Genomic DNA, 18,793 nt, shown 5'->3' on the forward strand with positions numbered 1-18,793 from the left:
GCAATTAATATTCCAACTTAGGGGCAAGAAATGGCGCCCTGAACCCCCCCCAAAGAAGAGAAAGCGCGAGACCCATCATAATAGTGCCGGCAATTTGCCACAGTATCCAATGCAAGGAAACTCAGTGGAGGTTATGAGATTAACTCTGCAACTTTAAAAGGATCCTACAGATGTACACACTGCCATAGAAAGTCAATGGGAGTCAGATGCCTGAGTCCTTTAGCCCCATTTGAAGGCCTTGGCTTAGAAGAACACAGAAAATGTTTCTTTCACGGCTACAACAAGTACAGTAGGAACACACAAAGCAGAGAGCAAGCTACAATCCATGATAGCATCCAGACGGCAGAAATGTCTGAGATTTTTTTAGGGTAGTAGACAGGAAGTTGGATACAAAGTGCAGTAGCGATGGGGGCGTGGGAATGGATTATCTTCAGGCCCAAGATCTTTTGGTAAAACTTTGCTGGGAGGGAAATTCAGAAGAAACAAGCTCTCTGGTCACATCAGTTGCGTTACTGTGATGTTACCAGTCACTTTTTCAGTGATAGCGTTGGGTGTGAGCCTGTGGCTATTTGGTCTCAATAATAATAATACCTACCTCATTTACAGTGTTTTTCATCAGTGGATCTCAAAGCGCTTTACAGAAGAGGTCGGTATCATTATCCCCATGTACAGGTGGGGAAACTGAGGCACAGAGCCCTGTCCAAGGTCACCCAGGGAAGACGTGGGCGAGCTGGGAATAGAACCCAGGTCTTCTGAGTCCCAGTCCAGTGCTCTGCCCACTACACCACAATAAAGGAAATCGTCTGGCGCTCAGGTGATAGTGACTACAGTTCCTAGGCTTTAGCATATGGTGGTTCTTTTGCTTGAAGAAGTTGTCGATATGATTTTCACACAGGCACTACCTCCCCTGCCTCCATAGCTGTATCCTCCAATGCCTCTTCCGCTTCCAGAGCTGGAGCCGCCTCTGCCGACACTGAGCGCGCCGCCTCCGACACTGAGCCCGCCTCCGCCGACACTGAGCCCGCCACCGCCGCCTCCTCCCCAGCTTATCCCACTCCCGCCTCCAGAGCCGCTGCTGACTACCGCTGCAAAAGACCGAGATGTTCAAGTTATTCCAGCCGCAGCCCATGCATCGCAGAGCAAAACCCAAACACATTTCTTTAGCCAGTGTCACGAGCTAGCTTAGTGGGTCACGATCTGCATTCGACCCCTTTTTCGTGGCTTCCTGGGATGTGTAGCCCGACCAGGGAGCCCGGCCCATGAGGCTCATGTACTCCAACTCCCATGAGATGTCCCAGCTGTATTTCCAAATCAAGGTATAGTGGGCTTCGAATTTTGGCCAAAAAAAAAAAAATTCCATGGAGGGGCGGGGGGGCATTTTCCAAACAGTTCTAGTTAGGGCCTCTATGCATCACTCAGGTAGTGCAAAGGGTCTGTAATCAGGGTGCAAATGCACAACTGAAAAGTCTCATGTTTGCATTGATACTGCTGCAGGAGATGGCATGAGAAGCATGTCAGGGGAGGGAAGGAGGCATATTGGCTGTAAAAGGGGGCATGGTGGAGTATAGTTCCATGCTGCCAATCCTCCACTGGCATTGGGTTTATTAAGGACCCTACACCAATAGTGCAACTTAGAGCAGCTACTGGGCTGCTCTAAGCATCATTAGAGCCAGGGCCAGCGATAACCACCAGGAAACTGGTTCCCACTCTGTCCTGTGCTGAGTAGTGGTTGGGGGGAGGAGAATAGAGGCTTCCAGTTTGCCTGTCCCTATCTTTAGTAAATAGACGCTCAAGTTACTTACAGATGTTCACAGCACTGGCACACTCTCCAGACATCCTGTTGGGGAAAGAAACACCATTTTAGGTCATTGATTTAGCCTGGCGGCTACAAGTTAGGACACACCCTAAAAGTCAAGGGAAGCCAAGTGGCTGCAAAATTTCCTTCCCAATAGTAGACATAAGAACATAAGAATATAAGAACGGCCGAACCGGGTCAGACCAAAGGTCCATCTAGCCCAGTATCCTGTCTTCCAACAGTGTCCAATGCCAAGTGCCCCAGAGGGAGTGGACCTAACAGGCAATGATCAAGTGATCTCTCTCCTGCTATCCATCTCCACCCTCTGACAAACAGAGGCTAGGGATATCCTTCCTTACCCATCCTGGCTAATAGCCATTCATGGACTTAACCACCATGAATTTATCCAGTTCTCTTTTAAACACTGTTATAGTCCTGGCCTTCACAACCTCCTCTGGCAAGGAGTTCCACAAGTTGACTGTGCGCTGCATGAAGAAGAACTTCCTTGTATTTGTTTTAAACCTGCTGCCCATTAATTTTGTTTGGTGACCCCTAGTTCTTGTATTATGGGAATAAGTAAATAACTTCTCCTTATCCACTTTCTCCACATCACTCATGATTTTATAGACCTCTATCATATCCCCCCTTAGTCTCCTCTTTTCCAAGCTGAAAAGTCCCAGCCTCTTTAATCTTTCCTCATATGGGACCCGTTCCAACCCCCTAATCATTTTAGTTGCCCTTCTCTGAACCTTTTCTAGTGCCAGTATATCTTTTTTGTGATGAGGAGACCACATCTGTATGCAGTATGAGAGATGTGGGCGTACCATCGATTTATATAAGGGCAATAATATATTCTCAGTCTTATTCTCTATCCCCTTTCAAAAAGACGCAGTGCAGCTCCTAGCACTACATTTCAACGAGGTCATATGGTCCTTAGAGCTGGTGTCGGGCAAGTCTTGGGTGCCTCCCAAAAGGTTTGGACACCTCATATATACCAGCAAGTACAGCTCACTGGAGACTACAAGGGTGCAGTCACATGGTGGGAGAGAGGTGATTGGAATAGGGTTATTCAGTCCTCCAAGCTCAGAGTTTCCCCAGCCAGTGGATCTCCATCTAATCACCTGTAGGTTAGAGCTGGTCAAAATTCAGAATTTCCATCCCGTGGGAGATTCCGAGATTTCGAAATCTGGATGCTTCCCAAAAGGGACAAAAAGTCAAAATCTCTGGATTTTTGGTTAAATGAAACATTCTGCAGACAGTGTTGAACCTATTGAAACATGGTTCGACTTTATCATTTCAAATATATTAAAGTCGAAACAAAATGTTGCGATTATTTCTCATGAAAATGTTGAAGAAACAGATAGAACCCTGTGAAATATTTCAGTTTTCTGGATTCCGCCAGCAGAAACCTGTGAGCACGATGATTTGTGGGCAAAAAAAGTGTACACCAACCGTAACAGAGGCTGCTTTGCAAAAGTCAGGACCTATATATATATATATCGCACCTGCATTCTTCTCCCTCCAGCAGTGTCTTGTACGTGGCAATCTCAATATCCAGGGCCAGCTTGATATTCAAGAGCTCCTGGTAATCACGCAGCAAACGAGCCATCTCCTCCTTAGCTTTCTGCAGGGCCATTTCCAATTCAACCAGCTTTTCCCTAGCGTCCTTGAGGGTAAGCTCCCCACATTCCTCTGTCTCGGCAACAGCCGACTGCAGTTTGGCGCACTGCAAAGAAAAGAAGAAAGCAAGCTAACCACGTGGTCATTCATTCTCAGCACCTCATCTGGAGCCCCATGACCGTCAATGAGCATCTTCCCATTGACTTCAGTGGACTTTTGAAGCAGGCCTTAAGACTTATAAATGAACTCTTTATCATCAGACCTTTGGATCATCTCTACTCCATGTAGACCAGAACCAGTACCGAGATACTGTGGTGAATGACACTAGATAGATAGATAGATAGATGATCTAGGTGTATTTAAAGATGATTAGGTGGGTAGACAGATGGAAGGAAAGAGGCATTGGATGGATAGATGATCTAAAGATGATTAGGTGGGTAGACAGATGGAAGGAAAGAGGCATTGGATGGATAGATGATCTAAAGATGATTAGGTGGGTAGACAGATGGAAGGAAAGAGGCATTGGATGGATAGATGATCTAAAGATGATTAGGTGGGTAGACAGATGGAAGGAAAGAGGCATTGGATAGATAGATGAGCTAGGTGGAAAGAAAGAAAGAAAGAAAGAAAGAAAGAAAGAAAGAAAGAAAGAAAGAAAGAAAGAAAGAAAGAAATCCATTTATTACATTCCTTCTTGGTCTTTACTGTAACTGAATTAGATCAAGGCAATTGTATATAACGCCTCACAATATCATATACAGATGTTAAATTCCATGGGCACTTTTTAACTATTCTTCAGGGAAATCATGAAATATGTGGATGAGACTCGATTTGCCCTGGGACTAACTCCTTTCATTCACATTGTAGGGCCTCTCGTGTCATCTTTGGCATCACTATGGGCACCATGGCAGTATTCAGGACAAGAAGAGCACATCTGTCACTCTATACTAGCAGCCAGGGTTCACAGCAGAGCTGTGTGGATGAAGGATTTTTTGGTTGACTGGCAATTCCAAAAAATAGAAAAGAAACTGTTTTGTGTTGAAGCTAAAACAAAATGTATCAAATTTTCAGCAAATCAGAAAAGTAAAAGACAAAACTTCCCTTTGGATCACATTTTGGTTCTACACAATTGAAACATTTTGTGTCAACGTTGACTATCCTTTTTATTTTAAAAAAAATGTATTGACATTTTGAAATGCAAAGTCATTTTGAGCCCCGCAAAATGGAAACATTTTGAAAATGTTTTGATTTGGGGGGAAATTTTTCCCCACCAAAACAATTCAGCGAAACCAAAACGTTGTGGTGTTGCTGTTTCTGCATTTTTCACACACCAAAAAGTGTTGGATGAAATCTTTTTCCCCAGCTTCAGTTCAGGATGAACACATTTGTTTTACATTAAGCAGAAACAACCTCCTTGTTTTTAGCATCATTACGGGCACCGTGGCAGTATTTAGGATGAGGAAAGCACATCTGGCAGTCTGTCACAGTTGCCCTCATGTCCAGGGTCCATAGCACATCTGCCCATTTTATATTAAGCAGATGTGCTCTACCTGTTTTTTCACATTTTCAAGTTCAGCCTGCAGTCTGTGGATCAGCCGGGTCAGCTCCGATATCTCCAGCTTGGAGTTTTTCAGATCATCGTCGTGTTTCCCAGCAGTGACCTGAAGCTCCTGAAACTGATGGCCAGAAAAAAAAAAATGATTCTAATAGACTGTATTTTCCAAAGGCAGATCTAACCTGATCAGGGCTAATTCTGAGAAGCAAATAGGAGCTAAGCTGCTCCACACCTGCTTGATTTGGGGGGGATTATCCAATCAATGGGAGATGGATATATTTCACAGCATCCTTAATTAAAGTGACAGGTACCTCTCTGATTCATACATTATGTTCTGTATTCCTTAGCAGGGTGTTTAGGGTGCTATCCTGGGACTTGAAAAACCATAGCTCAGTTCCATGGTTTACCACAGACATTGAGAGACCTTGAGCAAGTCATTCTGTGCCTCAGTTTCCCCATCTGTACAATAGGAATAATACCTGCCGCGCAGGGGTGATGTGAGGATAAATACATGAGGCATTCAGATAGTATGCTGGTGGGGCCATAAGTAGATTTTTAGATGTCACTAAGAAGTCAGAAGAATCAATGTGACAAGCTCAGCTGTTCTCAGTGGTGGCAGATGACAGAACAAGAAGCAATGGTCTCAAGTTGCAGTGGGGGAGGTCTAGGTTGGATATTAGGAAAAACTATTTCACTAGGAGGATGGTGAAGCACTGGAATGAGTTACCTAGGGAGGTGGTGTCATCATCCCAGGTTTTTTTTTTTTGCCGGCTTGAGACAAAGCCTGGGGATGATGATTTTAGTGGGGGGGTTGGTTTTTTGGCGTGGGCGACTTGACGACGACCTCCTGAAGTCCCTTCCAACCCTAATATTCTATGATTCTAAGATATCACTACTATAAACATTTTATTAATTATATTTAGTTCACATAAGTGGTGCTGAACTGGAAAACTCTATTTTATCCACAGAATAGCTGCACAGAAGAACTGGTTGACTCTTTTCCATGTGGCAAAGCCACGAGCATTGTATGGCTCCATACCTTGAAGTCACATGATGACTCACCTTGCCTTGGTACATGGAGTTGGCTTCAGCTCGGCTCCTGTTGGCCATGTCTTCATAGTGAGCCTTCACCTCAGCAATGATCCCATCCAGGTCCAGGGCTCGGTTGTTGTCCATAGACAAGATAACGCTGGTGTCACTGATCTGTCTTTGCATTTGTGCCAATTCCTGAAAATCATACAAAGTCCCCATCAGTGAGTGGCCCTTTCTCTCTGGATGCCAGATGTTGATTAAATTGCAATAAAGGCAGTTTAGGTTGGACATTAGGAAAAACTTCCTAATTGTCAGGATGGTTAAGCAATTGCCCAGGGAACTTGTGGAATCTCCATCATTGGAGATTTTTAAGAGCAGGTTAGTCGGGGTTGATCTAGATAATCCTTAGTCCTGCCATGAGTGCAGAGGACTGGACTAGATGACCTCTCGAGGTCCCTTCCAGTCCTACAATTCTATGATTCTCTCTAGAAACCTGTTGCTCTCATCTATTATCATTCTCTATGTATTTCTTCCTCCTTCCCCCAACTCTTATTGCTGTCTTTCTAGCTAGCTCGTGGTCCCATACGTATGTACTTATTTATCTAGCTACTGAAAATAAAAATGAGGGGAAATGACTCATATGGCCAAATGTTGTACTGAGCCACAAGGAATGAACCTCACCGTCCTTACCCTCCTTTACTCATGTCTTATTCAAACGCCCACTGATGTTAATGGTTGTTTTGCCTGAATAAGATTTGACCCAGAGTTTACCCATCAGACAACGCTATGCAGAATTTTCATGGGTGTATTTTTTTTCTAAGTAGTTGGTCTCCAAAAGCCCACATCTATCAGGCTGGTCACTTGTATCTGTCATTATTTCCTTGCATATATCATCTAGCCTGCAGGGTGGTATTCTCAGGTATGTCTTACCGTTACAGGCACCCTCTTGGCCAACATCAGGGAATGAAGAGATGACCTCCGGAGCTTTAAGGATGAACAGCTACAACCTGAGCTAAAGCTGCAGATTAGGGGAGGGGCTGTAACAGCTCATATTCTCTGGGAATCAGGGGAACTTGTAACACACACTCACCACTGGGTTACACTGGGAAGACAGGAACTGCCAGACTGGACCAGACGCAAGGTCCATCTAATCCAGCATCCTGTCTCTGACAGTGGCCAACACTAGCTCCCTGGAGGAAAGTGCAAGAACACAACAATAGGCCGGCGAGGGATGGTCTCATCCTGATTCTTAATAGAGATTGCTTTGAAGCACGGATTTTTTTAGCCCTTCCAAAACTCTTATGTCTTATCTAAATGACTATAGAACCTCTGCAGTGATGTTCTTCCTGAGGGGGGTCCTACCCTGAAGTTCTTCCACCAGTGGAATTCTCTTTGTACTCGGTATGAGTTTTGCCTGGGTGCGTACCAAGAGTCTAACCCTGAAGTCAACTGGAGTTTTGTCATTGACATCAGTGGGAACAGGGTCATCTTCTTGCTAAGGACATCAGGATCAGATTCTTGGTTTTTTCCTGGCACCTTGCATCATAGGTGCTGGAACTAGGTTTGCTGCCACACCCCGTCGCTTAAAGCGGTTTCCATTATACACAGGGTTTACAGTTTGGTTCCATGGCTCCCAGCATCCCCACTATAAAAATTGTTCCAGCGCCTCTGCCTTGCTTGGTCATTCACACCAGCATGGTGAGGGTAAAATGGATGTAGAGTTCTACCTTTTAGATTCAGTAGCGTTTGCTCTCATTTTTGCACTTGTGTATAGACAAGATGCAGGTCAGTGGAGAATGTGGCATTGAGTGTTGGATCTTTGGACAAGTATTCTACCATCCTCCAACTTCTCCTGCTATTTAGACCTTTCTGTTCCTTAGCGTTGGGCCATCCTGCCATGTTTGTAAGTTTTCTGGAAGCAGTCAGGGACTTGCTTAGAAATTCCACCACTACAATTTTTCTGGTGACAGGTATAAGACATATGTAAACGTTTAAGGTGCCCTAGAAAAGTTAAGCCAACTGCTAAATATGATGTGGTCCATTTCTGTGTGGATTAGGAGAACAGAAAACATCCTCACCGCCTCATACAGGGCTCTCAGAAAGTTGATCTCATCTGTCATGGAAGCCACCTTGGCCTCCATCTCCACCTTTTTCATGTAGGCAGCATCCAAGTCCTGAAAAATGGCAATGGATATGATTCTTTCAAGCTCAGGGGAACAGGTGACAGTTTCGAGAACAGGAAGGGCTGATTTCCCATTGCCTTGCTCCTGGTGTGGTAATTTCCACTAGTATGAAGTATATGCAAAGTGGATGCAAAACACCAACAGGTCAGAACAACAAAGTTTCACACGTGCCTTGCACAGGAGGCAAGAAACATCAAGGCCAGGACATAGGCAGCCAGGTCTAGTGGTTGGAGCAGGAGACAGCGTCAAGCCAAGAGTCAGCACTGGAGTCAGAGACCAGGAGGGCAGGAACCAGGAACAGGTCAGGAAAGCATGATTAAGGAGTCAGGCAAGAAGGCAGGATGCAATGTAACAGCCAGGCAGAGCCCAGTTGTGCAGACAACTTCCTGCGCCTCTCTTTGGGTTTAAATAGGAAGCCCTGACCAATCAGAGTGCACTGTGTGCCTCCAACCAGGCCCAGGGAAGCCCTCCCTGATGTAACTTCAGGTTTCATCATCTCTCCCGCTCAGTTGGTTCATAGGGAGACAGCGGGTGGGAACAGCGAGGTGACAGTCTGCTGGGGGCCCAGCTTTGAGACACAGGGACACAGGACTAGAAGGGATCTCCTGGGTCACTGAGGACAGTCTCCTCTGATTGCAGGTCACCCTATTCATTATAATATACGAAGCTCCATCGAAAAATTTGTTAGACTGTTTTCCCCCATTACTCTTACTGGGAGGCTGTTCCAGAAGATCCCTCCTCTCATGGTTAGAAACATCTTCTAATTTCCAGCCTCAGTTTATTCCTGGCCACTTTACACCCATTTTTTCTTGTGCCAACGTTGTCCATTAGCTTCAATAGCTCTTCTCCCTCCCTGGTGTTTAGGCCTCTTGATGCATTTATAGAGAGCAATCATATCCCCTGGTGCTATAAAGTGCCATGTGGAAAGAATCTTCCCCACTGTCTCTCAGATAGCGGGGAAGATTCTAGATAGGCTGACTTTGCTGCATCCAAAACACCTGTTGCTTGTGTGTCAACTAATACTGAATAACTCTGTGCTTTCAGGGCCAGATGCGTTGGCATAGCCCAGTGCAAAGCAGCTATCAGCTCCACATAGCCAGTTAATCCAGACTGATGGCCACTTTGCATTATCAGAGTAATGTGCAAAGCAGCCAGAGGATAGAGATTAGGACTGGGCAAAACTTTTTTGCCCAAACTGCGCTTTGACTGAACATTGTGTTTTCGACTAAACTAAATTTTTCATGAAACGTGTCTGCTTTCCACAGAAAATGTTGATAATTTTGTCACAGTACCGAATGGCTGAAAATTGAAAAAAATTTTGACTAAACCCAAAATATTTCGGTTCACACCGTGCCTTATTGGAGTTTTAGCTCAAGTGCCTTACCCTTCCATTCTCGTCTATGGGCTGGGCTCTCTGGTCGGACTACATCGCCCAGGATGCACCACTCTATTGCCTCACCAAGAGACAACAAAGTAATGCATCATGGGAGATGTAGTCCAGCCAGAGAGCCTGGCCCACAGATAGGGTTGCCAGGTATCCTGTTTTCAACTGGAACACCTGGTCAAAAAGGGACCCTGGTGGCTCCAGTCAGCACCGCTGACTGGGCCATTAAAAGTCTGGTTGGTGGCACTGCTGGCACAGCAGGGCTGGCAGGCTCCATACCCGGCTCCGTGCATCTCCCGGGAAGTGACCAGCATGTCCCTCCAGCTCCAAGGCATAGGGATGGCCACAGGGGCTCCGTGCGCTGCCCCTGCCCTGAACGCCAGCTCCACAGCTCCTATTGGCCAGGAACTTCGGCCAATGGGAGCTGTGGGGTGGTGAGCAGAACCCTGTGGCCCCTCTGCCTAGGAGCCGGAGGGACATGCTGGTCACTTTCCAGGAGTCACCTGAGGTAAGCGCCACCTGGAGCCTGCAGCCCTCTCCCCCTCCTGTTCCCTAACCCGCTGCCCCAGCTCTGAACCCTTTCCTGCACCCCAAACCTCTCATCCCTGGCCCCACCCCAGAGCCCGCACCCCCAGCCGGAGCCTTCACCCCCTCTGCACTCCAAACCTCTCAGCCTCCGCCCAAAGTCCCCTCCTGCACCCCAAACCCTTCATCCCCACCCCAGAGCCTTCACCCCCCTCCTGCACGCCAACCCCCTGCCCCAGCCTGGTGAAAATGAGCAAGTGAGTGAAGATGAGGGAGAGCGAGCAACGGAGGGAAGGAGGATGGAGAGAGCAGGGGTGGGGGCTTGGGGAAGGGAAGGGCATGGCAAAGGTGTTCGGTTTTCTGCAATTAGAAAGTTGGCAACCCTACGCACAGAAGAGGAGAAAGTGAGCATACAGCACCTGAACTACCATCTCCAACGTGGCACCATTTTGAATCAAATTATTTTGGTTTTTAGCCAAAAGATTCCAGTTTTCAATATTTTGTCCAAAAGTTGCAATTTTCCATGGGAAAAAAAATACCTAGTTTCTAACCAGCTCTAGTAGAGATGCATCTGGCCCTAATGCTGTAACACATAATGTTGCATTCCAAACGTGCCTTCCAGTCATACGCTAGCTGAAATTTAACACCTCAGTCCTTTCCAACTGTGTAACTGTCTGTATATAATAGTCACCCGTCTATCTATTTGCACATATATCTGCATTCTTAGCTATAGCCTTGCCTGTGAATCCCACTCTTAGAAATACAGTTTAAATAAAATCAAACCTGGCTTCTATTGTGTGTTCTATACATTTCTAAAGTCTCTCACCCAAAATGTATAGACATTCATTCAATACATTTCCTGACCTTCTGTCCCCATTAGGTAGGTCAGTATTGTCTGCCTCTTGCAAATGAGGAAACTGAGGCAGACAGCAGGAAAGCGACTTGCCCAAAGTCACTCAGCATGCCAGTGGCATTCAGATGCCCTGGCTCCCAGTCTCTTGCTTTAACCACTATACTGCATTGCCTTCAGCTTATGCCAGTGGCCAAGCCTTTTCCTAATAGCATATATTTAAAGCCACTTCCCTTCTTGTGAATGGCCCAAGGTAGAGTGACCAGACAGCAGTGTGAAAAATCGGGACAGAGGGTGGGGGGGTAATAGGCGCCTATATAAGGAAAAGCCTCAGATATCAGGACTGTCCCTATAAAATCAGGACATCTGGTCACCCTAGTCCAAGGTTTCCTTTGTTTAATGTGTTTTTATTTTTGTACTATCTCCTCTTCCCCATGCATGCCCCCTGCCAACATGATTGTTATGTTCATGGCATACACACAGGGAAGTTAGATAAAGAGCATAAAACACCTTTTCAGGAAGGTTGCAGCAATACACTGCTTGATTTCTTAGAATCCAGAATCCTAACACACAAGAACCAAAGACAAAGAGAGACAAAGCAGGCTGCTCCCTAACAAGGAGAGGCCAGGGGTCTCAAACTCAAATGACCACAAGGGCCACATGAAGACTAGTACATTGGCCCGAGGGCCGCATTACTGACACCTCCCCCCTGCCGCCCTTGGCCCCGCCCCCACTCCACCCCGTCCATGAGGCCCCTTCCCTGCCCCCATTCCAACCCCTTCCCCGAAATCCCCACCCCAGCTCTGCCCCCTCCCTGCCCCCAGAATGACTGCTCAAAGCCCAGATCGCACGCTTTCCTACAAAGCCCCTCAGCCTACAAGCAGGACCAGGAACCCCATCACACTTCAAGGGATAGCATGTCATTTTAACACAGTTTTCGTTACATCACAAATTATCCTGCTGAATCAGGACCCCATCGTGCTAGGTGCTGTACAAACACATAGTGAGACAGTGTCCCTGCCCCCTGACAGCTTGCAAACTAAATAGATAAGACAGACACAGGAGAGGAAACAGAGGCAGGAATTGACTCACCCAAGGTCACAGCCAGAAGAAGACGAACCCAGGTGTTTTGAATCCTAGCCCAGAGCCCTAACCACTGGACCAAGGCATATGCTCCAATTAGCACCCATCAGAGTGGAGCACAGACAACCATCCCTTGATCTTTGATAAGGTGTTACTCACCTTCTTCAGCAGCACAAACTCATTCTCCGCTGCCATGCGCCTGTTGATTTCCTCTTCGTATCTGTCAGGAGAGAAGACAATATGCAGTACTACCGCTGACATGTCCCAAATAATGTACCGTAACCATGTAAACTACAACGTATAATGAAATCTTGCAGAAACAAAACTTTTTGTTTCAATATTTTCCCCTGTGCAGGTCAACATTTTGATACAATTTCACATACACAACACACACACAATTAGTTTGGTCAGTTTTCCTGTTTCAATGATGTTTTTCCAATCAGCGCTGTTTGCAATTCCTGCGCTATCTCTGCATTGGTAGACGCGCTGGGTGGGACTTTCGAAAGCATTCGTTGCTGGCGTAAGCCTGCTCCCGTTTCCCCAGCAATGTCAATGGGAGTAGAGTTAGGCCAATGCTCAGCACTTCTGAAAATCCCACCCGGCCCCTTTTTGTTCTCGCTCAGGTTAAAAAAATCTCCCATCCAGCATCAGCAGCATTGTTAAATGCTTCACGCTGTCCAGGGACTTATTGCAAAGCACCCCCCCAGAATTATTATTAGGCTTGGCAGAATTCAACGTTTAGGTTTTTATCATTTCGACAGATAACGTCGATGTTTATTTTTAACCTTTTTTTTTTTCGATTTTATCATCCATTTAAATGTCCACAGTGGCACAAAATTATGGGGTTTAAGCATGTTTGAACATTATTTGTATTGATTTAAATGGTCACAATTGCAGGAAATCGTGGGGGAGAGATTCAGACAATAATTGCTTAACGGAGCATTTTATACACATGAAGAGGGGACTCTAATATGTTCTCAAGCAGCAGTTTTCTTCTTTTGCCGGTCAGTACATTCCAATTAACAACTATTGACATTTTTTTCATTGGTTTGCGTGTATACGGTGAAATCAGCATGTACCAACATTGGCACATAGCCTAATTGTTATGCAGTGTCAAAGGACCAGAGTTTTAAAGGTATTTAGGCACCTAAAGATGTAGATAGACACTGTAACAGGGTATACTGGCCCTTAAATATATAGGGGGCCAGAAGACCCCATTCCGGGAAGCAGGAATGAATAAAAACACTGGAAATTGCCTTGTAGTGCAGTGTTTCTCAAACTGGGGCTGCTGCTTGTGTAGGAAAAGACCCTGGCAGGCCAGGGCGGTTTGTTTACCTGCCCTGTCCACAGGTCCGGCCGATCGCGGCTCCCACTGGCCGCGGTTCGCTGCTCCAGGCCAATGGGAGCTGCTGGAAGCAGCGCGGGCCGAGGGACTTACTGGCGGCCACTTCCAGCAGCCCCCCATTGGCCTGCAGCAGCGAACTGCGGCCAGTGGGAGCCGCGATCGGCCGGACCTGCAGACGAGGCAGGTAAACAAACTGGCCCAGCCCGCCAGGGCCTTTCCCTACACAAGCAGCGATCCCAGTTTGAGAAACACTGTTGTAGTGGAAAAGAAGTAACAGTCCCAGGAAATTAGCTGTTGGATGAGGGAGGGGGGGGAACAGGATACTGTCCCTTTAAGGGTCCAGGACCAGGAGCCCTGTAGTCTAGGATGAGTTAGGGCTCTCCTCTCTTCCAGCCAATCAAGAGGATTTCTCTGGAGGAAGGCAGTATATAGACAGCCTTCTCCCTCAGAACAGGGGAGAGGCAGGCAAGAGAAGGAAGCTATATCCAGAAGGCTGAGCTCTAGCTAGAAACAGCTAAAAGTCGCAATCCTGCAAAGACCAGATGTTGGCAGGAGAAGAACTCCACAGGGGTGGGCAGAAAAGCCAGAGACTGGAGCGAAGCCCTGGGGTTGCAATGCTGGATTTTATTTTTGAGACACTAAGGACTACGTGGAACTGCCTGCGGTCATTAAACCAGTCCCAGGTAGAGGTTGGCACTACTCACAAGAGAGACTGTGTGGAGCTCATCAGGGGCCCTGAAGAGGGACAATAGAGGGACGGCGCTGCAGGGGGACCTCTGGCCATGAGGAGGCGCTCAATAAATGGCAGCTCTGACACAACCGCCTAGTGGGATTTTCAAAACCATGTCGGGAGCTGGGCACTGAGGTGCTTTTGAAAATCCCATTAGGTGCCTTTCTGCATCTTCAGGAGCCTAAATACCTCTAAAAACCTGGTCCTTAGTCCCTGGAGAATGTGAACGTGGCCCAGCGCTTTTTTCACATACTTGTGCTTCAAGTCCTCCACCAGATCCTGCGTGTTCTTCAGTTCCGAGTCCTGCCTTCCCCTCTCCCCCACCAGGCTATCAAGATGCTTCCTTAGGCTGCCAATGTAGGCCTCCAAGGCGGGCTCCAGGTTGTTCCCCGCATTTGACGTGGGCTGCTGCTGCAGCAGGTTCCATTTGGTCTCCAGAACTTTATTCTGTTGCTCCAGGAATCGGACCTGAGATCCAAACAGAGAGAAGAGGCGCCAGATGTGGGAGACGATCCTCCAGAGCACTGGCAGATGATAGGTCAGTTACCCTAGCAACCTGCTCACCTCCCATTCCAGCATCAGGGAAATCTTGGTTTGCCCTCAACAGGATTTGATCATTTGCTATTTTCAATGCAATGGAAATAAAAAAAAGATTGGTAGTGTCTGACCCTCTGTTTATTTATCAATCTACCCCCTGCACATTCCACTACTGATCAACCAATTGACGGAGGGACTTGGGCACACGCTTAAATTTAGGCCCATGCTAAAGTGTTATCACGACTATGGAGGCTTTGCTGAATCTATGACGATGATGACGACAATTAAAATAATTAATAAATGACCGGGCCCACCTTGTCGATGAAGGAGGCAAACTTGTTGTTGAGGGTCTTAATCTGCTCCCTCTCCTGCACTCGCACTTTCTGGATCTCCGGGTCGATCTCCAGGTTGAGTGGCACCAGCAGGTTCTGGTTGATGGTCACTTCTTGGATGCCACCAGGCGGGCAAAAGGGGAACCCAGGGCTACTCCTCCCACCACCAACTCCTCCACCGAACAACCCACCACCACCAAAGCCACCAGCCCCACCACTAGTGCCAAATCCACCACCAAAACCACCGCTGAGTCTCCAGCCTCCACCAATCAAGCTATTGGAAATGCTTTTAATCCCGCCTAGATTGTAGAGACTTCTGCTGCCAAAGACACAGTGTCTACTTCTTCCTCGGCTCAGAGAGGTGCAGCTGGATCTGCCCCCACTGGAAACAATCGCAGAGACGCTGCTGAAGCCCCTGCTGCAACCTCCCACTCTGGCGTTCAGCTGCCGACTCATGGTGGCTTGTTCCAAGAGGACTCCGGAGCACTATGACAAAGCTACGGCGTGAGAACAGAGCTGGGTCAGGAAGAGTAGGCGCCCCTCTGACATGACAGCTGCTCCGTCCTCCTTTATATGTCTTTGCGCTGGAGTTGGAAGAGCAGGTGTAAAGAAAACAATCTCAGCTATTCATGGGCTTGGTTTGCCTGGCAGGAAGCCCATTCTTTATTCCGACCTGCTAAACACTTAACTTCAGCTAAACTCACCCCCGGCAAAAAATGATTTTCATTCCAGGGTGGATGGGGTTTTTGATGGTAAAATAAGCACTGTGTGACGGTCCCCAGGTTGGCCAACACACCCGGAATGATGGGCATTAAACAAGTGGAAGCTTTTCTGGGATTTGAGGAAGGATGGTCCTGGGGTTAGGGCATTCACCTGCCATTTGGGAGATCTGGGCTCAAGTCCCAACTCCCACACAGAATTGTGTGTGTGACGCAAGTCATTCCTCTCTCTCTCTTCTGCCTCATCATCTAAGATGGACCTCATGTGAACCTCTGATACTTCCTTTGTACCCAGAAAGTAACCCATTGATGAGTGCATGTTCCAAACCCTCCTTTGTGTCCCCACCCAGGATATGCTGGAGGTGGTTTTCATTGATGCAGGTAATCCACTTCTCTGAGAGACGGTAGCTTGGTTGACGGACGAATTCTACTGCATCTACAGTCAACATCTACAGTCAACCTAACTATATCAAACAGGGTGCAAAATATTTCACATCTCTAACCCATGTAGTTGGGCAGAGGTGTCATTATCATGAAAGATGTCTCAGCTTTCAGAAGTTTGGGGAATACTTCCCTAGACATTTCAGTAGTTGGTTGAATGACATTTTATGTTTGAACAAAATGAAATTTTTCATTTAAATTTCAAATCAACATTTTAAAATCACATGAAAGTTTATGTTGTGTTTTGATAGGTCCTACAGAAACTGGGAGGAGGGGGAATTTTGAAGGAAAATGTTTTTACAGTCTAAGTAATGCTGGATTTTTTATTATTATTTAATAGATCTTATGTTTAAATGGAACAAAAATGTGAAACTTCTCATGAAACAAAATTCTGAAAAAAACCTCATCAACACATTTTGTTTCAATAAAATCAAGATGTTTTGTTCCAGCGTCAACATTTTTTAAATCCTTATAAATGTTTTATAATATAAAAGAACATTTGAAATGAAAAATAGAAATGTCACAGTCCAATAATGTTGAAATGGAACAAACTCATTTAAATGCTTTCTTTCATTTATTTCCCACTTTCTGCAGAAGGTATCACTTTAGATGAATCAAGATTTTCCAACAGAAAAACCTTACCCTGGAAAATTTCTGAGCCACTTTACTTACATTTGTTCTTTAATAGCATGGAATCTGATGCACCTCATCGCTGTAAGTGAACAATAGAAATTATTTTGCATTATTCTCCTGGAAGCTATCTTTTGATCTCATCATGTCACCTAATTATAGTCATATCAAATCACTATCAGGAACTGGTGACGGAACACAGCTGTGTTTGCTAATATTAACAACTCAGTTTGGCAGTTCTCCAACTGATCACTAAAGAGTGATTGAGAGGTATGTGACAATGATAGTCTTGTTTTCACCACTCAGCTGGTAGAATCTACATCTAACTGAATATCCCTCTCACTTGGCTGGGCTTCTTCCCTGCTTCAAAATATACACTGGGCTCCTCTCTGGGGCAGCAATCTCAGGGCTGCTCTCTGACCACCTGGCCCCTCTTTCTCCAGGGGACCCACCACAGGAGTTAGCACCATTCAACTGTGACTTTCCCACCCCAGGCATAGCCTGTCTCCATCAATGATCAAACCAGTGCTCTGCCAGTTTTCAAATGACCTCTGGGGAACCACGGTCAACCAGTATAAGTGAGAGCAGCCCCAAGGCTGTTCTAAATTAGCATGGGCCTGGAGCAGCTTGAGAATCAGGAAGCTGTAACCAGCACTCTGACTGGCCTGTCCTCCATGCCAAGCTGACCTCAGGACCGGAGAAAATCTTGGCCTTTATGACTCTGATTCTGAGCTGTGCCCCATGTAGAGTGAGGAGGAAGGGGTAAAGATGGCCGTAAGCCACCCTTGTGGTTCACATTCTAGGGAAGTTCAGGAAGCAGTTCTGGTTATCTTGTCCCTGTGTTAAGGGATCTTCATATCAACTCTAACAGCTCACAGGTTTAAAGTTCAGCATATGCTACAGGGCTTTGCCCTGTGCCTTCAGCATCTTATAGGATTGAGCCCTATAACTAGTCACTTATTTGTAATTCAAGGCATGTGACCGCTCAGCCTGAGTCAGATGGTGTCATCTCTCCTCCCTGATTGGCTGGCTGAAGTTTTTTAAACAGAAGCATAACAAATTTGCAACTAGCGTTGCTGTCGCTGTGTTGGTCCCAGGATATTAGAGAGAAAAGGAGGGTGAGGTAATATCTTTTATTGGCAGACCTGAAGAACAGCTCCGTGTATGCTCGAAAGCTTGTTTCTCTCACCAGCAGAAGATATTACCTTACCCACCTTGTTTCTCTAAATTTGCAACTAATGGTTAATATGGTTTCTGGTCCGAATATCTGGATGAATGATCATTTGTAAGTTGCAGTTCATGCATGGTCAGCCTGAGTCACATGGCATTGTTACAGTTGCAGCTAAGCTGATTGGAGAACCGAATTTTTTTTAAACAGGAATGTAACAAACAGCTGTTTCTGCTCTGCATATTTGGCGGAATGATCACGCACGCTGAAATTTGTGATTTCTTGACATTTCGATGAATACGTTACAATTGTCCAAACACCCGCACAAACAACAAAAAATGTGACCAATCCTATCAGAAACCATCAATCCAGAGCTGGATGAAAATTTTAGATAGAAACATTTTTTTAACGAAAAAAGTGGCTTTTCAAACTAATCACAAATTGTGTGTTAAAATGTGGGCAACAGTTTATTTCTGAAATGGGGTTTTTTGGTTTGTTCGATTGAAAAACTGAAAGATTTGAAATGAAACAAAAGTTGCCTTGAATTTTCCAATTTTTTCATTTTCTTCCAACTTCATTTATTTATTTTTTAAAAAAGCAAAAACTATAAAACTTTGAATGCAACAATTTTTTCATTTGGTTTCAAAAGTTGTTGGCTTGCTTCTTTTCATTAAAAATCCTTGAAAGAATAGTGAAAATTTTCAGGTGACACCATTTTTCCTTTCTTTCAACATTTATACGGCAAATACTTACACCCAGATGTCCCCAAATTAGTTTTGTTTTCATAACTGACCAGCGCTACCTGCTTCTGTTTCTTAAAGAATTCCAGAAAGGAAATGTGGGTACCTGGATAAATTCTCTTGC

General features: G+C 45.8%; 1 protein-coding gene across 1 annotated transcript; it reads right to left on the reverse strand.

The window, feature by feature from the left end:
- Nucleotides 1-840: 840 nt before the first annotated feature.
- LOC120390886 (keratin, type II cytoskeletal 5-like) lies at nucleotides 841-15,427 on the reverse strand. Its single transcript, XM_039513842.1, has 10 exons — nucleotides 14,954-15,427; nucleotides 14,356-14,570; nucleotides 12,187-12,247; nucleotides 8,081-8,176; nucleotides 6,033-6,197; nucleotides 4,966-5,091; nucleotides 3,301-3,521; nucleotides 1,803-1,837; nucleotides 1,005-1,085; nucleotides 841-962 (listed from the first exon to the last, which is right to left on the reverse strand). Exons 1-10 carry the CDS (start codon nucleotides 15,425-15,427, stop codon nucleotides 841-843), a joined length of 1,596 nt encoding a protein of 531 aa, XP_039369776.1.
- Between the last annotated feature and the right edge of the window lie 3,366 nt (nucleotides 15,428-18,793).

Source organism: Mauremys reevesii, linkage group 25, assembly GCF_016161935.1.
Source record: "Mauremys reevesii isolate NIE-2019 linkage group 25, ASM1616193v1, whole genome shotgun sequence".
NCBI lineage: Eukaryota > Metazoa > Chordata > Testudines > Geoemydidae > Mauremys > Mauremys reevesii.